The sequence below is a fragment of the Apodemus sylvaticus genome, chromosome 6 (assembly GCF_947179515.1).
Source record: "Apodemus sylvaticus chromosome 6, mApoSyl1.1, whole genome shotgun sequence".
Taxonomy (NCBI): Eukaryota; Metazoa; Chordata; class Mammalia; order Rodentia; family Muridae; genus Apodemus; species Apodemus sylvaticus.
Genome location: NC_067477.1, coordinates 114063902 through 114087919, shown reverse-complemented (window position 1 = coordinate 114087919; position 24018 = coordinate 114063902). Strand labels below are relative to the sequence as shown.

The window sequence follows — 24018 nt, the reverse complement described above, 5'->3', positions numbered from 1 at the left end:
CCTTGTGAGGATGGACGCTCAGGGTCAGGACCCCCAGAAGGCTGTGACAAAGAGGCAACGCAGGAAGGCAGTGGTCATGAGAGAGTGGCTCTGTCACGGGGACCTGTAGCCAAGGTTCACATCGATGGGGCCAAACCATGGAGACACCCACACCATGCCAGGGAGACACAGTTCCTCTCACTGTGTGATGTGAAAATGTTGCTTTTCCAGGACAAGGAAGAGGCCAGCCATGGGCAGGGAGACACCGGACGGCAAGATCCTAACAGGCGTTTCTCCAAATGTTTATGATCAAAGCCCGCCCTCAGGCTTTAAATACCTAGATGCTGCAAGGGCTATTTTTAACGGGATGATGCCAATTTTGAATTGTCATTCCACAGGCAGAGGAAGGATTGCAAGGGACCCTGCCGGCTATGGACATTTTTAATCACTAGAAATATCACTGCAGAGAGCAAGGGCAGAATCGGTATTAAATGTTTAATGCTATCGCTGGCACATTAGCTTTTGGTTCAGTCAAGGATAAAGTCATTTTTACTTGCCTTGGATGTGCTGTACAGTAAGTCAAGGCCCTTTATATAACGGCTGTGCACAAAGCATCCATGCTCCTGCATTTAATGAGTGGCAACCTAATTTTACTGTAGGGAGAATGATCATGGAAATGGATCAATTTGCATTTGTTTTCACATCGAGGGCAACCTGGTTTAAGAGTTGCCAGATCTGGGGTAAAGCACATCCTAGGATATACAAAGCTTCTATTTGATCCTAACTCTTCACTCCTACCCCGACATTACTGATGGTCTTTGACTTTTCAACCTTCGGTCTGTTCAGCCAGTCTGCCTGTATTGGCTCTACAGTAGGTGTGGTGGGTGTGGAGGACGTGGGGGGTGGAAGTTGAGGATCCTGGAGATGACACTAAAGGAGCATCTAGTCTTTGAGTTGAAGAGCATGTCTAACAGCATTCGCCCCAAACAGTGGGAAGACAAGTCCCTGTTGTCATGTGATCTAACACTAAAAGGCTTAGCCAAGAAAAAGGCAGGGGCGGGGCTCGGGATATGGCTGTGTTGGTCTTAGCCCTGGGTTTGGTCTCCAGAACCACAAACTCCGGGTGTGGTGGAGCACCCTGCAACCCCAGCACGGGAGAGGTGAGAGTAGAGGAGGGTTTAGGAGTTCAAGCTCATTCTTAGCTGTGATGACTTGGAAGCCAGTCTTGGATACGTGAGATCCTGCCCCCCTTCTCACCACCCCCCCCCAATAAAAGAAGGAAAAATGAAAAAACAGCAGAGGAGAGTGGAGAACGGAAAGACTCTGGTCGGTGGAGCAGGATCCACAGGATTGGCAATGGTGGCTGTCTGTCGCATCCTCAGCCCTCTGCCCCATTATAACGTTGCCTGCACTTCTCAGAGTGAGAGAGCTACCTAACCTATAGATGAGGACAGGGCAGCAGCAAGCACAATATTCCCTGAGGTCCACTCTTGCACTGTGGAAGTAACACCTGCTCAATAATAGTCAGGGTTTCAGGGGAACAGAGACAACGCAATGAAACACAGAAACCTCCCTCCGCCCCCCCACCCCGCCCCCCAGCTGTGCCAGTCACAGTGAGCCGCTCTGAATACACCGGCATTTGGACTTTATTTCTAGCCACTGAGATTTGTTGTTATTTTGTTTTAAGATGACCTTAAATACTTTGCATGTGGCCATTATAGTCTGAATTTTTGTATTTTTAATATCATTTAGCTAGGGATCCTTATAAACTCTACTTCTATTGTGTGATATTATTTTATCAAATTATATAAATCATAATGTACTGGATTTTTCTCTTGCCAGACACTTAAGCCACTTCTATTGTTTCACTGTTATAAGAAGCACTACATGCTAGGTGTGGTGCCCCACATTGTGTGTCAATACCTGTGTGGTGGGGGCGAGAAGATCAAGAGTTCAAGGCCACCCTCAGCCACATTGCAGGTTTGAAGGTGGCCCGGGCAACCCGAGACTGTCTCAAAGAAGCAAAACCAAACAACAAACAGAAAACACTGCAAAAAACATCTCTGTAGACAAGGAAGAGCATTAAGGGGTTCCTTGGGAAGCGACGGACAGAAGGGACAAGGAGCAGATGTGGTTTTGAAGATCTAGGCACATATTTTATGACCTGGAAAATTTCAACCAATTTGTTCTTTTTCCCCGGAATGAGTGACAATGCCCCTGTTTTCACCGCTGTTTCCTGGTTAATACCTAAATATTTACTTTTAGAGAAAAGTCAGTGTGGTAGGATGCTCCAGTGGTTTGGGTGTGGCCTGTAAGTCTGGTGAATGCCATACAGGTGACCCTGGCTCTCTGAGTGGACCTATTGTAATCTTTTCCCCGGCTGCCTCTCTCCTGACTCTCCCAGACACTTTATTCATGTGACCTTGAATCCTTGCCTTATTTGTGGATGATATTTATCTTTGATGTTCAGTTTTAAAATTCTGATGGTTTCTCCTTTAACGGCAAGATATTTAAAATTTTAAAGCGAATGTCTTGTTTTGAGATGGGACCTCACCTTTCTTAGGCTAGCTAGCCTTGCTATAATGCCGAGGGTGACCTCAAACTTTTGATCTTCCAGCTTCCACCTCCTGGTGCTAGGATCACAGGCACGCACCATTGTGGCTGTGTATGGGGCTTTAGAGATCCAGCCCAAGGGTTCTAGCATATCAGACCTAGAAGGTCCTAGCACCTGTGCCAGATTCCCCGCCTCTCTGAAGTGTGTTTTTAGGGGACCAACTACTCCAGCCTAGCCTTCTCAGAACACTGATGGCTCCATCTTCCTTTTTCAGTCAGTAAGGGGAGAGAAAAACTACACATTCCGAGTCAGACTGTCTGCATAAGCTCTTCTATGTGGACACGAGGCAACTCTGTGGACGCCAAACGGCTATGCCTATGAGACCGCGTGCCCTCTTCCCAAATCTCCACAGAACAATCCAAATTTACCTGCCTCAGGAGGACTGTGTGAGCCCAGCCCTGTTTGGTCTCAATCTTGGTTTTCTCAGTCCATTGAATAACATACCCAATGCTTTTTTTTCTTGAAATGTTCTTACACTGTTTTACCCTAAAAATATTACGCAATTTCTGAAACGCCATCTTGCCCTTCCCTATGTGACTCACCCATATCGATGGCGACCCACATCTCGGATGAGCCTCTCCGAGAGGTAGGCACCAATTCGATCCAGCTTTTCTGGAGCTGAGAGGGCATAGAAGGTCAGTTTCTCCATGTTGGTCTTCACCAGACCATCCTGTAGAAGACAGACAGTTCAAAATCACCATGGCTCCACTCTAATGGGCAGGCTCAAGTCTAGAACAAGTACCAATTCAACCGGTCCCTCAAAATCTAGCTTCAGAGACCATGGTTTAACCACTGTACGAGGGCTGGGTGGGTTATAGTTACCAAGCTAGGAAAACTCACACTCATGGGAGGCTCACTGTCCCTAGTTTAACCACAACAGCAAGCTCTAGGTTCCTTGAGAGACTTGTCTCAAAAACCATAGTGGAGCATGCTAGAGAAAGGTTCCAAAAGTTGTCAACTTCCGGACTCCACACATGCATGTTCCGCAGACAAGTGCAGCTGCACACATGTGTGCACACACATATACACCACATACACATACATACAGAGATAGGTTTTTATGCATGTGTGTATATGCACTCATGCATACACATGTGTGGGTATAGAGATAGACATGGGTGTGTGGATGAAGGACAGGGCATCATTAAAAGCAATTCAGAGGGGACTGGAGAGATGGCTCAGTGGTTAAGAGCACTGACTGCTCTTCCAGAGCTCCTGAGTTCAAATCCCAGCAACCACATGGTGGCTCACAACCATCTGTAATGGGATCTGATGCCCTCTTCTGGTGTGTCTGAAGAGAGTAATAGTGTACTCATATATAATAAATAAAAATCTTTTTAAAAAATGTAATTCAGAATTAAGGTATATATGGATAGTTACCACCAAGACAGAAAGATGATTCTATAGCTTCTAGGAAATTCTCTAGAGGATAACAGAAATGGAATCCTCCAGCTGCCTGTCCAGAGGAGGTCAGTAGTTCTCAAATAGCAAGGCAAATGCACCAGATCTGACATCGTCAGACCTCAGTGCATAACACAGTGTGACAGAGGGAAGAAGCTAGGCCTCCTGTGCAGGGCACAGTCAGACACCTGACAGATGCCAGGGAGGGCCAGAGCCACACGCTAGGCAGGGCACGTTTTCACGTTTCCATCGGGAGGGTGAGCAGCTCAGACAGGAGTGAGAAGGCTGTGCCCACTCTCTAGCAGCAGCCCAGCACACTCCCAACAGCCTCCTGCATATCCAGCCTTCAGAGGGGTCAAATGTCAGAAGGGCCCAATGACAGAGCCCCTCACCATGCCCAAAGACAGGACGAGTCAGCGTCCAAATCCTTTTCCCAGTCAGCAGCCCGCGTAGCCCTTGCTGCGACCCACCTCAGGATCTTCAGGGAAGATATTGTCCACCAGCCTCTTGTACCTGGGACGAAGGGCGCCGCAGCAGCCACACACACCTAGAACGGGAAAAGGAAGACCTAGGTGTAAAGCCTTGCTAGGAGGCCCCAAAGACCAGGGATCCAGGGCCCAGGAGGAAAGAAACCAGATGAAGGGCCAGGGCCTTGTTCTTCCTGGGGGTAGAGGTCTCCTGATGACCCCCATGGGCCAAGACATTGGCCTAGTTTAGGGGTTGGGCAGAGTGGGGCTTTCAAGGGAAGAAGCCAGGCCTCAGAAGAACACTTGGAGGGTAAGATCTCATGGGTGGGGAGCTCCTGTAGAAGCCAGGCACTGCCACCACCCTACCACTTACACACCTACCCCCACCTACCCCAGGAATTTCTGAGATCAGATTGTAAAACCTCCTCCTGCGGCCCAAGAGCAGTGGTTCTCAACCTTCCTAATGCTGTAAGCCTTTAATACAGTTCCTCCTGTTGTGGTGACCCCCAACCATAAAATTATTTTCATTGCTACTTCATAACTAATTTTGCTACTGTTATGAATCATAATGTAAATTTCTGATATGTAGGATATCTGGTATGTAACCCTTATGAGAGGGTCATTTGACCCCTAAAGGGGTCATGACCTACAGAGTGAGAACTGCTGGTCTAGAATGTCCTGGGAAGATGGAAGGCCACGTTCAGGGCGACTGCTCTGCCTGCCCTCACTGGCCCCCAAATCCCTATTTCCTGAGCCTCAGTTTCCTTTCCTGTGCCACTCCCACTTCAGAATGGTCCCGACGCTATGATACATGAACAGGATCATTAGCTATGAACAGGAAATGCTTCTTTAAGGTCCTTGTCTGTGGTATTTGAAGCTGCCTTGGAGAGCTGGGCTAGTTCTCCGTCCCAGCCCTTTCCTGGTCCAAGGACTTCTTTTGTCAGTCAGTGGGGGAATGGAAAAACTAAGAACAATATAGCAGGGTTTTACAAAGCTACATTTATTTCATCAAGAAGCCGCAAATGACTCTGTTCTGGATTTCTGGAGGCTGGGAAATGATGCTGTGTGGAAATCAACAATAAAACTAGTTTTTTTTTTTTTTTTTTTTTTTTTAAAAAAAAAAAAACCCTCCAGGTCCAGTATTAGAAACTTAATGGGTCAAGGAAATAGAAACTTCTGGAAACTGTCCTCTTTAGCCCTCTTCCCGGGCAGGACCTTCCTCTCCCACACCCCAGCTCCTTTGGGCTGGGAGAGCAGGGTGGGCAGAAAGCTTTCACAGAGGAGGCCACCATCAGAGCCTGGGAAAGTCCCGTCGTCCTATGAGAAAACTAATGCTCCCTCCATCTGCCAATTATAGAGGAGTTCTCTCTGTATGCGCCCTACTCCTGAAATGCAAATGTTCGCTGGGAAGATTAGGGGTCACTGCGAAAAGAATGAACTGCTTTAGTGGGAATTCTGTCACCACACAAAGAACTCTGAAATGGGTCAGTGGAGAAGCAGTTGGGGGGCTTGGGCTGGGAGTCCCAGGCACCCAGCCAAGAGGAGGAGACAGCCCTGGCTTCAGCCCCAGGGCTGATTTGGGTATGTGAGAATCAATGCGCACAAGTAGTGCAGGGCAGCCAGGGCCAGAGAGGGTACCAGGGACTGGTTTGTGAGCCCCCCCCCCCACCGCCGCCCCACAAGGAAGCCTTGTGGCCCTCAGCTCCCACCACCTCAGGCTCTTCTGGCCACCAGACATTTCCTGGATTTGTCCTGGCTTCCCCTGGCTCCTCCAAGCTGCTTTCTGTGAGCAAGCATTTAGAGCACCTCACCCAGGATTGCTTCTTACGACTGAATATCTCCCAAAGTGACAGATCTTCTTTCTTGGTCCCCAAAACCAGGGGTTTAAGGCTGTAGGCTACACTGTCATTTGTCTGGCTCAGCTCTTTGGACCCTTTCTCCAGGTGCCCAAGTAGGACATATACCAACTTGTTAAATACCTGGGACAACTCCACGGGCTGAATGGGCACTACGTTTATTCCTGCTTTACAGATAAGGAAACTGAGTCATGAAGAGGTTAGATGGTCTGCCTAGAGATGCACGGAGAGAATGTATGGGCAGCCAGGAGTTGGTCACTCAAAATCTAGCTTCAGAGACCATGGCTTAGGCACTGTAGGAGGGCTGAGTGGGTCACGTAGTTACCAAGCTAGGTAAACTGAATGGACGCAAAGAGATGGGATCCCTATCTGGAGAGTGTGCATGAGCGTGGGGAGCCCAGGGTGCTGCGTATCCGCCCATCACTGGGCAAGCCTGATGCTCCTGTTATCAGCCACTCTTGGAGTCAGCAAAGTGGCAGAGCATGGTGGTTAATTTAGACTTGAATCTGAGAGGCCTGGGTAGAAACCCCAGCTCTTCCGGTTTCTTACTGTATGACCTTCAGTAACTAATTTAAACCAAATCCACAATTCTCCATAGGTAAAATGATAATGGTTCCCACTTAGGGGACTCCAAGAGACACTGTCTTTTTTCTTCAGCCTTCTAGAAGAGAAGATGCAAAGACCAGGCAAGGGCAGACTGAGGGCCACAGTGCACAGGCTACAGGGAGCTTTGAGAGTTGGTCTGATTAGCAGGTGAGAGTAAAGTCCCAATCTGATGTGACATGCAGGATTGGCATGGGGGTGTCTGGCAGGGAGCTGTGTGGGTGAGCCACGCAATACTGTGGGACACAGATCTGAGCTGAGTGACTTGTCAAGACAGAAAGGGAGGGCAGACCTAGCAAGACGTGGGCACCTCACAGAAGTAAGAGGACGCAGTAAGAATGTGAGTTTCTTATCATATACAAGCAAAAACCCCAAAACAGTAGTACCTCTCAGAACTGGAGAAAACAGAGGTGGCTGGTAGGTGACATCTAGCATGGGCTGCACACAGAAAGGCTATGGCTGAAGTCCTGGGGGGGTCACCTGCCTGAGGCGGGGCACTGACACTGCAAGGCAGGAGGTGGCCCCCGCTGCTGCTGCTGGGGGTGAGGGTGGGGGTGGGGAGGAAGTAACAAAGTGCGGAGCCTGAGATCTGTGATCTCCAGCAGATTTCCATAAAGCATGTCACTTTGATTTCCTTCCTTATTTCTTGGCCTCTTTCCTCAGGCCCTCCAAACCCAGACACTGGCGCCTTGCTTGGCAGAAGCTAACAGTGGTCTCCGGTCAATCTCATTAACAACCCTTGAAAACTAAAATCTTATCTACGAGATCTAATTAAGCAATTCAAAAGCTGTTGGTCTCTAAGAAGCAGTCTTCTCCAATGTGCATGTCTTTTTGTTTAAGACCAAAAGGCAAGAAACAATCCCATACAAAAAAACCTTCTACACATTTGGGTGTTAGGGTGTTTATATGAAGAAACCAGCTGGCAGGTGTCTGAAGCCCGTTCTGTTCTGTTGGGTGCTGGAGTTTTGTTTGTTTTTAAACCTTCTCAGGGTTTAAAATAAGGTAAGGATGTGAAAGGAATAACCTGATTTAAGAGGGAGGAAAAGCTCAGAAAAAAGGTCAATGTTTTGCCCATTGTAAGTGGCTCACCATATTTGATAACTAGAGAGCCGTCCGTGTAGCTCAGTGCAGCCCAACAGAGGAGTCGTCGGGACACATGGCCCAGGGCTGGATGCACGAGCCTCTTATTATCTGCTTCCTTTTAGAAAGCAAACAATCATAATCAGAAGCTAGAGAGATCTTTCTGGAATCTCAGCCAGAGAGCAGAAAGCCCTCTATAGTAGCCATACTTCCCAGGCAATCCAGAGACAAAGCTGGGGGTTCTGGGCTGAGGCTTGACCTCTGGAAGCCAAAGCAGGTATGGGAAGTGCTGGGAGGCCGGTTCTGAGTTTTCTACCAGACTGGGAGCAGGTGAATTTAAAGGAGACATAATTCTGCAGTAGCTGAAAACAGTCATCAGAACGAGACTTCTATAGGCTTGTCTATGTTCCTTTATCTTGCTCCCGAGAGCATTGATTCTTAACGCCCGCACACAGAAGCGGGTGGAGATTCACTCTCAGCCGCTTGCCTATAATGTACCTTTTAATTCTGATCCATTTTATTTCTGGGAGAGAGTTGCTCCCCAGCAGGCTCATCTCTCACTCTCTGGAGATCGTGTCTGACAGATGCAATCCCCATTCGCCAGAGGTAACTTTCTAAAAGATGCTCCTCAGTCACTAAGATCTCAATCACCTAAAAAAATTTTTATACCCGTTTTAAGGAAAGTGAAGGGAAAGTAGCCTGGCCAATTTCCTGTTATATCACTGGACAATCAAAAATCAAATGATTAACAAAAATGTTAACAGGATATCCAGGCTTCTGTAGCACCCAACAACTTGAAAACTAAACATGGCCAGACTGCCCCGGTCCCCCTCCCTTCCTCCTCCCCTAGGACACCATCAGGCCAGACGTAAGGGCTCCTCTCAGGACATGCGCACAGACGGTTCCCCTGGCAGAAAGTTCTTCCCACCCATGGTGTGTGGTGGGGGTTGGGGGAGGGCACTGAGCTCATTTCTCAGGGCACAAAGCAGACATGCTGGAGATGGGTGGCGGGAGGGCAGGGTACTCCTGCTGGCCCACGTCACACACCCCTGGCCTTCTCCCTGCTTTGCTGGCCTCCTGCACGGCCCGAGCCATCTCATCAGATGACCCTTTCCTGTTGAGGAGGCTCTGGTGTGCAGCCACAGTGAGAGCACAGGCCCAGCCCTGGCTGCGCTGGATCTGATGGCGAACAGTCCGGGGTTGCTGGCAGCATCATCTGGTCTGCTGGCATTGCCAGCCTTGCCAGCTTCTGCCCACTGCAGCCTTTTCTCCTGGCTGCCCCCACCCTGTGTTCTTGACCAATCTGTCCCTTCGGCCAGAAGCGCCTGTGAAAAGGAAGATGAAAACAATATCCCGATACTAAACATTGCTAGACATTGCAAATGTTTCACAATCTAGGCCTTCTCTGGGGACACCTTCTTTCCAGCCCATATGACCTGCAGGTCCTCCAAGACACAAGACAGATGGACAGTCTCCTTTGTATTCTTGTCTTCTCGCCTCGATGCCTCTGGATGCCTTGGGCTCATCTTTAATATCTAACAAACCCAGGGCTTGCTAACTGCTGTGGGTTAAACACTAGGCTAAGTATTTCACACAGAACCTGTCACGAGCCGGGAAGATGGAGAGGCAGGATCGGAGTCTGTGCCGCAGAAGACCTCACAGCATGTGTATGAATGTCTCTGCCTGGAGGTTCCCCAATTCTCTCGTTGCTATAACTGGAACGCATCCCCAACCACTCCCCAGGACCATTCTGTGTTGTTCTCTGACGCTGGGTTTGAAACCTGGATGCTTGGCTCTCTTCTGTCAGTCCAGCCACTGGCCAGCCCTCTTCTTCTCATCCATTTCTGGTGGAGCATGAAGGTAACTCTGGCTTAGTTATCTTTGCAGTTGAAGAGTTAGCGTGGCTCCATTTCTGCATCAAAAACCTCAACCCTTGCACTTAGCGCTCGACCAGAGAAGCCCATTCAAAGGGGCTGGGGGAGGGTCACCCTGCTCCTCAGCCATCCTCCACCGAATTAAGACACTTCTTTAATACTCTACCTCAGAAGGCTCAGGATTCCTATTATAATAGGAAGTCCTAAAAGGGACAGAGGGCAGAACATGCAGCAAATGAGGTGACAGGGATCCTGGGTACAAGCTAGTGTGGGTGGTGACCAGCAGCAATAAGCACCCTGACTCAGGGCCTGGCACAGGCTGGACTCCATCCCTAACGCCTCTACCAGCAACCATCCCGTCCTCTCCGCCAGCTGGAGTCTGTGCGTATGCAGACTTTGCACTGGGCCTCCCGGCAGAGTTCAGGCTGTTATTTCAGTGATTCATCTTTTCTTCCTCTAAAGAAACTGTAAATAGTCCAGGTCTTGTGTCCTGCAACCTCGACCTCTGTACAGTATCCTGAGCCCAGCAGGCCCGGAGGCGCACTGACAGGAGTTTGCCTTTGCCTGCCTTTGATCAGCCTGAGACCCAAGGAAGTCCTCCTCTTGGCTCTCATATTCTGTCTTAAAAACATCAGCTCCATCATCCCCATACACACACACACACACACACACACACACAAAGCCTTTTTACTCAAAATAGCCCATATTTATTTTCTTCTATAATCTCCCTGTAAAAACAAGGGCTAGATTTGGTCGTCCCTACCAAAGCAAATGGAATTTAAAAAAACAACAAAACAATTCACAATAAAGTCTAACCCACGGCTAATGGCACAGAGGGCCCTTTTAGATGAATTGGAGGAAATGGGACAAAGTTCAGAGAGAGAGGCGGGTCACCCCCATGCAGTATGTCCCAAGAGGACCCAGCTTGTGTTCAACGGACACAGCTTAAACTCCGGCAGCTGTGCGGAGCTGCTGGACCACGTGGCCAGGAGAAAGAGTTAAATATCAACGCCGGCTGCCATTAGGAGCTTGGCCTTGATAGACAATAACCCTCCACTGTCATAGCTGCTAGCGTGTCCCAGGGAGTCCTAGGGGGTCAAGGCGAAGATACCAGAGTTGAATAAACCCAGAAAAGCACCCAGAGGGGCAAGACTTAACTTGGCTCCTTAGAGGTAGAACATCTAGCTAACGGAAACTCAAGCCACTGACCAGGGAGGAGAAACCAACCAAGTTCTCTTATCCACCATCTACCAGTCCCTTGTTTCTATTTTAAAAAGACACCATGCTCTCAGAGACAAATTTATAAAGTAAAATACTGTGATCACCTTGTTCAGAGATCATGATGGACATTGTAGGGGTATTTGCTCTCTGTTCCCATGTTTTCAAATGTTTAAAATATGTACATGAAATTCGGGTCCCCCGGGGTACTGTCAAAGCTTACCTTCCCCTCCTCTCAGAAATGCCCTGACCTTCTCACTACGTATTCTTTTCCCGGAACTTCAATGACTGTTTATTAGTCAGTCTTTTGGCCAGATGCTGATTTATTTAATCATTCCTTCTTGTTCCTGGTTTCTCATTGCTCAGAGCGAGGCAGCCATTTGCCCTGGGAGCCACACGGGCGCAACCTGGATCTGCTCAGTGGTGATTAGGACATTGGTGGTATCGCCTGACTGCAGGATAGGTGTATGGTTGTGGGGGGCAGGGGAGGGGAGGGAGACACAACGGCTGGTGCCAGCCTCTGTCTCTCACCCTGGAAGATTCTAGATGGAGAAGAAGAAGAGAAGATTCAGGTGAAAAGGGACCTGGGGAAGGAGTCAGGAACTGGCTTCTAGACAGTCCCTACTGAAAAAAAAGAATTCTGTGGCAGCTGAATTCTCTCCGGGGAGGCGGCCGATCCAGGAGCTGGCAGTAGCAGGCTAACCTTTCACGCTCCAGAGCCTCCAGGATGCTCTCCGCTTACCAGCCAATCTCTCTCAGCTAATCTGATTGCCACCTTAAGAGTGAGAACAGGAGTTTGAAAAGAAATGCGTCTGATTGATTTAGTGTCCGGACTTCAATTCTTTACTACCTGTGGGCTTCCCCCACGATGGTTTTAGTATCATGTTCCAAACAGATAATAAAACCAAACAGATTGCTTGACTTGTGGGACCACAGACAGTAGGAAATATTTATCTCACCATGTCCAGAGAGGCCTGATAGCTTGGTTTTTGAACCCCAGTCCTAGCTTTGACGAGGTATATAGACTGAGGCGAGGTATCTAAGCCATGCGTGCCTTGATTTATGCAGCTGTGAAATGGGACTGAGGAAAATCTGTGTCTTGGGGCTTTAACAGAGACTAACCTGAAACAGTCAAAGTTCTTAGCTGTTTCTGCCACAAGATAAACCCTCAGTTTACCACAGCCTTCATCGCCAGCACCCCACACACCACCAGCCATGTGGCACTGTGACAACTGATTATTATTTAGATTTATTTTTTATTTATGTGTATGAGTGTTTTGCCTGTTATGTATACATGTGTACCTGGTGCTTGCAGAGGCCAGAATCCCAGGAACTGGAATTACAGGCGGTTACGAGGCCCCTGTGTGGGTGTTGGGAACCAAACTTGGGTCCTCTATGAATACAAGTGCTCTTAGCCACTGAGTCATTTTTTCTGTCACTCTCACTGCCACTATGAGCAGCAGAGTCTCTAGCCCAGGCTGGCTTCGAACTCCCCATGTAGTTGAGGATGGCTTTGAATTTCTGGTCTTCCTTTCACCTGTCAGTGCTTGGACTGTAGGCATGTGCTATCCTAGGCAAGGCTGACGCAGTGCTGGGTGAGTGGGCCATGTGTATGTGTATATGTATATATGTATATCCAAGGCTCCAGGCATACTGGGCGAGCATTCTATCAACTTTGTTACACCCCCAGTTTCAAGTGTTAGGGGACAGCTGCCTGCTGTCCGCCATCACAGGAACAACCTCCCTCTCGCTGACAGGGTCATGTTACCAAGTCCTGTAACCAAGTTCTACCCTGCTTCTCCCAGGTGTTTCATGTTTGTGTGTTAACCAGGGAAGGGTGTAAAGAGGGAAGGAGGTGTTACCCCGTCACCTAAACTAAGGTGCACAGCCCAGTCCTTTGTCCCTTATCCCTCTAAATTCTGAACCAGAGTCCAGGAGGGGACCTGACTCAAGGACCCTGAAACCAGATGACCGGGAGAAGGTCCAGTCACCAACGTTAACTTTCTCGCTTAACTCCTTGTGTCAAAGTATAACTGGCCAATGCAGCAGCCCCCGCCCCCCTTTTGTGTTCCCGTCATATTAAAATATTGTAGAAGCTCCCTTTGGGGACCTGGTTCAGATCCCGAACTGACCACCTCCCTATTCCAGCAGAAAATAAGGCTTTCATTTTTAGGCCTCTCTCTCTGAAGTGAGTTTTCTCAGCTTCCATTCAGAGCCCAACACATGCAATCATTATTAACATTTCTAGGGCTGTGGAGAAGTCACAGTCAATAGAGTGCTTGCCATGGACTATTGCAAGGGGATCTTTGGATCCCCTTCAACAACTTGATAGCTAAGAGTTGTATCCTGTGTCTGTAACCCCAGAGTAGAAGGGGCAGATATAGGCAGATCCCTGGAGCTTGCTGCCCCGCCAGTACAGCCAACTGGTGAGCTCTGGGTTCAGTGAGAGAACCAGTTCTCAGAATAAACCTAGTATTCACCTCTGGCCTCCACCTGCACACGCGCACGCATTCGAACACACAGTTTCTTTCCCAGCTTAGAAGACGTCAGGATAGAGGCAAATGAAATAGCAGCACATAACTGGCCACTACACACATTTCTATCTTTAGTTTTATTTATTTATTTGTAAATTTATATTTATTCAGCCAGGCAGTGGCGGCACACGTCTTTAATCTCAGCACCTGAGAGGCAGAGGCAGGTGGGTCTCTGAGTTCAAGGCCAGCCTGGTCTACAGAGTAAGTTTCTGGCAGGACAGCCAGAGCTATACAGAGAAACTCTTGTCTCAAACAAGAACAGATGTATTTATTCTATGTGTATGAATATTTTGCTTGCATGTATGTATGTGTACCAAAAGTGTGCCTGGTGCTTATGGAGGTCAGAAGAGGGCATGGAATCCCTTGACACTGAAGTTAGGGTCATTGTGAGCTATCCTGTGGGTGCTGGGAACCAAACCCGGGTCCTCTGAAAGAGCAACGAGTGCTCTTAGCTACTGAGCCTTCTCTCCAGCCTCTCTCTATTTTATGCTTGGAGTGTGTTTTAACTAAGGTTACTGTGATGAAACACTGACCATGCTGGGAAGGAAAGGGTTTAACTGACTTAGACTGTCATATCACCATCCATCATCAAAGGAAGTCAGGGCAGGAACTCACATGGGGCAGGAACTCACATGGGGCAGGAACCTGGAGGCAGGAGCTGATGCAGAGGCCGTGGAGGGAGGGGTGCTGCTTCCTGGTCCACCACTGGTGGTTTGCTCAGCCTACTTTCTTATTGAATCCAGGGATGGCACCACCCTCAAAGGGCTGGACCCTCCCCCATCAAGCACTAATTAAGGGAATGCCCTGCAGGCTTGCCTACAACCCGGTCTATTTTCTTAATTGAAGCTCCCTTCTCTCAGATGACTTCAACCTGTGTCAAGTTGACAGAAAACCAGTCAGCACAATATGCGAAGCACACATAGCTGTTAAGAAAGTCTATCCCAGACCCAGATGACACCCATCCCCTCTCAGATGTCCAAGGGCAAAGCTCTGTGGGGAAACACCAGTGGAAGGTGGTGACTGTAGCCAGCAGCCGCCGCTGGTGTGTTCTGAACTCATCTGTGGTGGGCATTCTGCTTTCTTTCTTTCAGTGAATCTTTACAGTTTCTGAGGTTGGTAAAATTATCTTTGTATTCCAGATGGTGGCAAAGCCGGGCTCTCCTCCAGTATGCTGACTTGTAGAAATGAAAGATTTGAGGTCTCTCCTGCAAATACCTCATATTGTTGCTAGGTAAAAAAATAGAAATATGAATATATTCAAAAGGAGTATGAAACACATAGGTTCATACACATTAAACGTTGCACGCACATACACGGGGTTGCTGAGGAGACAGGAGCTGGGGTGGGAACGTGTCAGAGTAGAGTGATTTTGAACGTTACTTAAGAGAAGAGTTCCACTGTATTGTGAGAAAAGGGCAGCTTTCAATGTAGGAGAGGGAAGGAGAAAACCACATTTCCCGAATGTTCGTTCGTATTTCTTATTCTGTGTGTGCATATGTGCTCGTGTCCCCACACGCATGCAGGTGCACAGAGTACAGGTGTTCACAGAGGCCAGAAGAGGGGATCAGATCCTTCAGAGCTGGAGTTACAGGCTGCATAAGCCACCCACCATAAGTGCTGGGAACTGAACTTGGGGCTTCTGCAAGAGTAGTATGCACATTTAACCACTAAGCCGCCTCTTCAGCCCTAAGTGTGTGTTATTCTATGTGCTTAACTCAAACATTTTGTATTAAAAACCAAAAATCCCATGAGATTCTTATTGCCACTTTTCACATGAGAAAGCCAAAGCCCAGAAGGGTTAATACATTGGCTCAAGATCCCATAAGCAAGGGACTGGGTGCATGTATGTAGGTTGTATGTAGGTGTGCGTGTGGGTGTGTGGGGGATGTGGATAGCTCTCAAACTTCAGAGCAATTGAGCATATAAAGACCCGAAGAGAGAAAGAGTATGCCAGGCAAGTATGGAGAAAGTGTGTTTATGGAGAATGTCTTTTAAAAAAGTTACCGGTGAGGAGCAGAGGACCCAGGTTCAATTCCTAGCACCCACATGTTGGTTTACAGTCATCTGTAACTCCAGTTCCAGAGCATCATATACTCTTGTCTGGCCTTTGCAGGCATCAGGCATAGTACACATATATACATACACACAGGCAAAACACTCATATGAATTAAATAGATAGACAAATACACGTTCATGCCTTTAATCTCCGCACTCAGGAGACAGAGGTAAACAGAGCTCTGAGACTGAGGCCAGCCAAGGCTGCAAAGAAAGACCTTGTCTAAAACAAAAGCAAAACATCAATCTAAGAATGGTGGACTGCATTGCAAATACACGCCCTGGAATTCTCCAGTCCAGGATGGATCCATGTGCCATCAGCTGTGTCACCATCCCCCTGTCCGCAGGAGGCGCTCAGAGGAACTCCCACAATCCACTTCCAGACGTGGGCTATATCCCAATCCATACACATCCTCCTTGTTGTCAAGGTAGCATTTTTGTTTTTGTTTTTGTTTTTGTTTTTGTTTGGTTTGGTTTGGTTTTGGTTTTGGGTTTTTTTTTGGTTTTTCAAGACAGGGTTTCTCTGTGTAGCCCTGGCTGTCCTAGAACTCACTCTGTAGACCAGGCTAGCCTTGAATTCAGAAATTTGCCTCCCAGAGTGCTGGGATTAAAGTCATGTGCCACCACTGCCCTGCTAAGGTAGCATTTTGAATGAGTGCTTCAGACTCCAGGGAGACCCACAAGAATCACTGCTTCTTTTCCAATTTTTTTTTAATGGTTTATTTTATTTTATTTTTTGTTTTTTTGGATTTGTTTTTTTTTTTTTTTTTCGAGACAGGGTTTCTCTGTGTAGCCCTGGCTGTCCTGGAACTCACTCTGTAGACCAGGCTGGCCTCGAACTCAGAAATCTGCCTGCCTCTGCCTCCCAGAATGCTGGGATTACAGGCGTGTGCCACCACCGCCCAGCTCTTTTCCAAATTCTTTTGACATTGTATCTTGTTTCATTTCCATGCAACAGTGAAAAAATACTGTTGAAAAGAATGTATACATGTTGCAGCTGTTCTCATTTTTCTAGATCATTCCCTGAGGTTGGATATCCAAACACCATGGGTATAAGCAGGAGTAAGGCTCAAGCGTCTGAACTGGGTCTTTAGGGGCAGGACAGGTCCCCACTGTAGCAGGACAGGATCTGGAGGCAGGGGTTGCTTCGCTCTCTGGGGTAAGGAAGGAGCAGAGGGTAACCTCAAGTCTGAGGGATGCTGAAGGAAGTGACTCGTGGGCTCTCAGAAGAGAAACCCAGCTGGATGGATTTGAAGTTTAAAGCGAATAGAAGGAAGACAGAGAGGAGCCAGAGCCTGGGTGAAGGGCTAGAACAGGACGGAAAGCCCAGAGGGTCAAACTGGGCAGGCAGCGCAGAGAGGGAAACCACAAAATCTTGAGGCTACTGAGAAAAATGGTTGACTCTCCATTTCCAAGGGTGTGTTAGCCACACTGGTCCTGAGAGCTAGATTAGACAGAACTCATCCCACCTCCAAGGAGTGTGTGTGTGTGTGTTAAAAGATCCAGCAGGTTAAATTTTTTCCAACTTACTGTATTTATTTCTATCCTGCATGTGAGCGGGCACACACATGGAGGTCAGAGAACAGTTGTGGAAGTCAGTTCTCTCCTCCACCATGTGAGCCCCAGGAGTCGGAACTAAAAGGTTTGCATACATAGCAAGTGCCTTTACTCACCAGGCCATCTCGACAGCCCAGAACGACAATATTGATACTCTAATATCAATAGAGTGTCACGTGAGGTCTGAGAAACAGGCGTGAGACACAAGCGACTTGGGGCCAGAGTCTGGAAACTTCCTAGTAATCTTCAGAGAGAACAATGGGGAGAGGCTTCCAGAATCGGTAATCTATTCTGCAGATTCCCGATAAACATAGGCACGGGACACACTTTCACCGTGATGTCTGCCAACAAAGGCGTTCCCAGTGAAACTCGGGCAGATGGCTGAAATGTGTTTGAATAAATAATTTAAGTGCAAATTTCACTGGCATCATTTTGAAGACAAGGGGACACCTTCGGGAAATTCCTAGAGGATGGGGATGTTTAATAAGAAAGGACTGTATAGAACAGTCTCTGGCTGTCTATAGTTTCTCCTTCTGAAGTTTGGTACCCAAGGTCCATCTTGGTGCAAAGAGATTAAATGGCGAACTTCAGAAATAAAGACTCCTAAGTTCTAAATTGCATGCTATTCTGAGTAGCAGAGTAAAATCTCATGGAGTCTCAGTCCACTCAGAAAAGAATGTGAATGTCCTCTTTGCCCAGCATATCTGAGCTATATACACCATCGTCCAGATGCTCACAAGGTAGACAGCCTGGTTATCAAACTGACAGCTACAACAGCACTATGTTGTGTTCCACTAAATCTTGTTCTATTTGAAAATGGACCCAAAGTGAGGGCGGAGATGCTGGCAACTTACACAACATGGGATTATTGTAACTTCAAGTTTTTCAAACCCTGTTTTCAGTGATGGTTCTTAAACGCTTTAACCTCCCGTGTAGCCCACTGATTATAGTTGTTTTAGTTTCTTGTTGTCCTTGATCTCTCACTAAATTTATAAGTTTGTAAATTACTATGCATAATTTATAAACCGAACTTATCGTATTGTAAAACTAGACATGTTATAGGAATAAGATACAGGCTATTTGAAATCCAGTACCATCTATAGATTCAGATATCCAGTAGAGGTGTGGCTTGGGACATGAGGAGTATTAGGTTTTCTCATTGCTGTGGGAAAACACCCGACAATAACTATCTAGGGAAGGGATGATTTATTCTGGCTCATGACTTCAGAGGGGCCAATCCGTAGTGCCGCACTCGGTGGATTCTGGGCCTATGATGAGGCAGAACATTATGGTGGCAGGAAAATGTAGCAGTCTCCTTACTTGTCAGCAGCCAGGGAGAGAGGGAGAGGGAGAGGGAGAGGGAGAGAGAGAGAGAGAGAGAGAGAGAGAGAGAGAGAGAGAGAGGGAGGAGAAGGAGGAGGAGGACGGGATGAAGAAGAAGAAGAAGAAGAAGAAGAAGAAGAAGAAGAAGAAGAAGAAGAAGAAGCAGCAGCTGCTGCTGCTGCCTGGGACAATGAGAAACTTCCTCCAACCAGACCCAACTTCCTAAGTTTCTAGAATCTCTCAAAGGAGCAATAGCCGGTGGGGATTCGGCCTTTAATACTCAGTCTTCTGAAAGGGGCACTTCATGTCTAAACCATGACCACACGTAACTGTATCTACAGCAGGGCCTGGACTATTATTGAATTAGGACAGAGGATGTTTGAAGGGGAAGTAGGCCGACCCCTGGAGTATCAAACAATGGAGAGTTTTAAAATAGGATCCTGGCACACGATATGTAATAGACCTGTGTTTCATTCACAGTTGCCACCCAGTGCCCAGATGCTTGCACTATGTGAGCCTCTAATCCCCAGGTTTTATGCCTGTGCCCCCAGAATGAGTGTAGTGAGTTAGCTTGAGAAATCTAACTTAAAAACAAGACCCTGGACAGTCAGGCAAGGTGGTACACAAATTGGTGTACATCAGCAATCCCAGTATACAGTTAGTTGAGGCAGAAGGACTACCATGAGTTTGAGCCAGCCTGGGCTACATAAGAAGACCCTGTCTCTTGGTAAGAGCACCGACTGCTCTTCCAAAGGTCATGAGTTCAAGTCCCAGCATCCACATGGTGGCTCACAACCATCCGTAAAGAGATCTGACACCCTCTTCTGGCGTCTGAAGACAGCTACAGTGTACTTACATATAATAAATAAATAAATATTAAAAAAAAAAAAAGAAGACCCAGTCTCAAAACCAAAACAAGGTACTCATAAGCATTCTGGATCTCCCTGGAGTCTGTGCCCGCCATCTTGATTTGTTATTAATGTCCCTGTACTTTCAGGCCTCATCACCATCCATTTGATAGAATCTAGGTCTTATCTTCTCAGCATGACGAGTGGCAAGAGATCAGAATAGGACACGGCTGCCAGCTTCCTACCATCATGTCAGAGCTGGTTCTGTGGCGGTGTCTCAGACTCAGGGTTAACCCCACCAAGGCTCTGGAACTCTACCTGGGCCAGGAGTCAGGATGGGAGATCCAAAGGCACAATATGGACACCTAGACAACCCCATGTCTTCCTATCTGTCCCTGCTCGCCTGCCAGAGCAGCAGGTCAGGAGTGGCCTTCGTGGCTTTGTTTGGAAACAGTGCAGTGTTCCCCAGGAGGGGACTAGGCTGCCTAACCAGGGGACATCCATGCAGCAGTTGAGACAAATGACACTGAGCTCTGGGTACCGCCTCTTACCGCTCTGTAAACAGTCTAGTAATTCAAAGGAAAACTGCAGGACACGTTTGACATGGTATCACTGGTGTGTGTGCAACTGACCTGGCATGTATGTAAATGTGTGGGTAAAACATGCTATACATACAGAAAGGCCCACACGGATCCAAGCACAGTGGTCTTGTTGGCTATGGCTGGAGCTAGGCAGTCGACGGATGAAGGGAATGAGGGGAGGGTCTTAGAGTGGGCCGTATAGTGTGGTGGTCTCCTGGGTTTTTAGGTTTTGTTTTACATTTATTTATTTGTTTATTTGTTTGTTTATTTATTTATTTATTTATTTATTTATTTTTCTTGCTAAGTTTCTCAGACTGGTTTCAAACTTTCAACCTTTCTGACTCAATCCCCCAGTAGATAGTAGAACAGGAAGATAGTAGTGTCTCATCAAGCTTTGTGACTTCTTAAACCAAAGTAAAGACTCTGCCCCTTAAGAACATGGGTTTCGTTTTGTTCAATAGCCAGAGACAGGAAAGGTAGACCATTTGGTGCTAAGCTACAGTTAGACCAGAGGAAGGGGTCCTGGCATGGTACTGCAGTAGAGTAGTAACAGTGAGGTTCTTGTATGTGTCATAGACCCAGAGGATGAGGCAGAGGTAGGCAAATCTCTGTGAGTGTGAGGTCAGCCACATCGATATAGTGAGTTCCAGGCTACCAGAGCTATACAGGGAGATTGATTTTGGTTTTGTTTCCTAGTTTCCCCATGAAGAAATGACAAACACTTGGGGGTTGAAGAGATGGCTCAGTGATTAAGAGCACTTGCTGCTCTTGCACAGGTCCAAAGTTTGGTTCCCAGCACCCACACTGAGTGGTTTAAAACCAACTATAGCTCGGTTCCAGGGACCCAAAGCCCTCTTTTGGCTTTTGAGGGTACTGCATGCTTGTGGTGTACATAGACAAGAAGACACAGGCCCACACATAGACATACATTTTAACAAAGGATGACAAATAATTTAACTGGATTTAAACATTATACAGTGTTTGTGTAAAGTTACACTGAAAACATTACATGGTACCCCATTTATATGTGCTATCCTATGCCTTTATGTATCAATTAAAGAAAAAAGTTTAAAAGGATATTTTGAACTTAAAAAAAAACAAAACATGCATAACCAGTGGCTACTGTATTCGACAGCAAAGACGTGACATTTGGGTCTTTCTAGTAAGTTTCCTCAGACATCTCTGATTTGGAGCATTAGTTTTTGGTTCTGTTTCTTCCCCCAATGGAGATGTTCTATACTTCATCCATCTAAATTTTTAAAAAAAGGAAAAGAAAAAAGAAAAATGAAGCTTGACATATCCCTTACTTTCTATTCAAGTTAAATTGAAAATCTGGAAGATCAGTGCGTGTTCTTAACCGAGCCATCTTGGGAAAGTAAATTTCACTTAGCAGAAACAATGGCCAGAGAGGAAGAGACAGTGGGGCTAGGGAAGGGGAAGACTCCGCAGGGCCTGGCTATCAGACACTCACTGGCTACCTCCGAGAGGCTCGTAGGAAGGAGTGACACTGGAATTCCAAAGAGAGAAAGTAAAGAACAACCAGAAAAGGAGAACAAAGTGTCACCTCAGCTGTGGTGGCTGGTGGCTCCAGGAGCTCCCTAATGTCACATAAATCCCAGATGTAAGGACAGCTCTGCAGACCCGGGAGGGCATGTTTCTCCAAGCTGCACACTGCTCACCGGCCAACTGTGAGTCCCCAGGACTGCAGGCTGCCTCCAGATGCAACCGTGAAGGCCCCTGGGAGGCCACCTGGCAGGGTGGACTTGAGAGGTGACCCAGCACCTTCTGGCTTCAACCTTTATAGCCTTGTGACCCTGCACTTCTCTTGCAGCCTTGCGTATCGAATGACCACAGGAGAGCTGGCGTCTTGCTCCATAACTGCACTGGTAATAGGCACCCACTTCATAAACAGTATTTCCCAGGACAGGCAGTCTATCAGTTACAGCTAGGGAAGTGTTTTGTGAGCTTCTTAAGCCCCAGGAATGCCAATAAATGAGAGCTCAGGTTTAAGAAAGTCCATTCTGAGCTGGGCGGTGGTGGCGCACGCCTGTAATCCCAGCACTCTGGGAGGCAGAGGCAGGCGGATTTCTGAGTTCGAAGCCAGCCTGGTCTACAGAGTGAGTTCCAGGACAGCCAGGGCTATACAGAGAAACCCTGTCTCGAAAAACCAAAAGAAAGAAAAAAAAGAAAAAAGAAAAAGAAAGAAAGTCCATACTGCGTGTCTAGCTAGCTCTTTGTGTTTTGTGAGATGTCCGAGCCTCTTGTGGGGAGTCATTCACTGGGGTACCTTGATACACGGCAATACCCCATGTATCACGTTTCTTCCAGTTCACATGAACTATGAGATAAAAAAGGACCAGTAAATAAATCCCATTCTTAAAGAGCTCGTGGCACCAAAAATCTACCACTGGTAATGTCACTGGTGATTTGATTTAAAATTGGGAGCTAAGAGCCAGAAATCGGGATTTGGAATGCACAACACATTTCTGCTTTCCTCTTTCCTAAAATACATCCAGTTTCCTATTGTGGTCAACAGGCAGCCTATAAAAAGCAGGGTTACTCACCCCTAGTTTCTAAATGAACACACGTTGATAAATATAGAAACCTTGAGGAAGCCTCATCGTCACGGCGCCAAGTCCATTGGGGGCAAGTGTAAGTGCTTTTAACTCTACAGACAGACGGGTAACAGACTTGAGACTCGGACTCTTACAGGCTAAGAATCTGAGATCAATTATTCAGATGTCCAAATATATAACCAGAGAGTCTGTTGCATCATGTGTGGGTTGCCAGAACATAAAACAGGCATCGTGCCCAGGGCAGATAAAATGTAAGAACTCAGAGCTCAGGGTGGTCGTGGTGCCAAAGGGAAATCTCAAAAGTGACACTTTCAAAATGCAAAATTGAATGAGAATTCTGGGTGGGTTGGGGGGAGCAGGGGAATGCAAAATACTAGACTGAATCCTACTAAAAATGCTGCATAAGCAGGAGCCCTTGCGGTGCCAAGACCCATGTTCAATGAAGCAGCGCTCTGATGCGCATGGGCGTCGTTACACCTGGCTGAGGAACAAAGTCCCTCAACAGACGCTGCCCACCGCACGCACTGAAAGGCAGACAGGGTGGGAGAACGGCTCCTTCGAAAGCGCTACGTGAAGCGAGGCGCATCCTTCCTCCAAAGCACCTGCGACATTGTAATAACAGAATGGCTGATGGGAAAATGTGTAACGGCTTCTCCATTAGCATCGGCACCATCTACGCGGGTAAGTACTTTGTGTCAGGAGCCATCCTGCGGTTTGAGTGCCATTTTCTTTACCCATCCCAATGCCATGGAGGGGAGTTTGTTGTCCCATTTAACAGATGAGGAAAATAAGACATGAAGCAGATAACATTTCAAAGACACCCAGGTGCTAAAGAGGCGACTGAATTCAATCCCAAAGCTATGTGTCTCTCTGGGGGGTCTTTATACTTATCCTATGGCCTGAAAGGGAGACCGGGACATTTATTCATTAATGTGTCATTAGGGAAAAAATTCATCTTTTAGCCATGGAGACATAGGTCTCTGTGCAGAGATGTCACCAACCAGCACATTATTAAGACATTAGGTGAACAGCAACCCCATTTATGGCTGTGCAATCTTAGACTGATCTTACTGTAAGCTGAACACAACACAAAAGCCCCTAGGACAAAATGGAAAAATCAGTCCTTCTCACAAGCTGGCCCTGCTCAGCCACACCTGCATCAGGCTGAGTCATTGCTGAAGGCATGTTAGAGCCAGGCCTTGTCATTTCTGGTCCCCTGAGAGGCAGCAATGTCAACCTCAGTTCTCCCAAGGCAGACCCTCTGCCCAGATGGCTGTCTGTGGGCCCTCTGCCCACTTACGCTGAGGGCACCATCAGCGTCCCAGCTGCCAGGGGACTGGATTTGCAGGGCTCAGCTGCCTCTGCCTGCCCTGTATCACGGGCTCTGCCCAGCAGCTCTCAAGGAGCCCTTTGACCAGGGTGCCAGGGATCATCTTGGGCTACGGGTAAAAG

General features: G+C 47.5%; 1 protein-coding gene across 1 annotated transcript in view; it reads right to left on the bottom strand.

Moving 5' to 3' along the window:
- Efr3b (EFR3 homolog B) overlaps nt 1-24018 on the bottom strand; it is a 75584-nt gene that overhangs the window by 34078 nt on the left and 17488 nt on the right. Inside the window, exons 2-3 of the mRNA XM_052186185.1 lie at nt 4465-4541; nt 3136-3263 (exon numbers count right to left, since the gene is read on the bottom strand). Of these exons, the coding sequence (XP_052042145.1) occupies nt 3136-3263; nt 4465-4541 (205 nt within the window). The remainder of the gene's footprint in view (nt 1-3135; nt 3264-4464; nt 4542-24018) is intronic.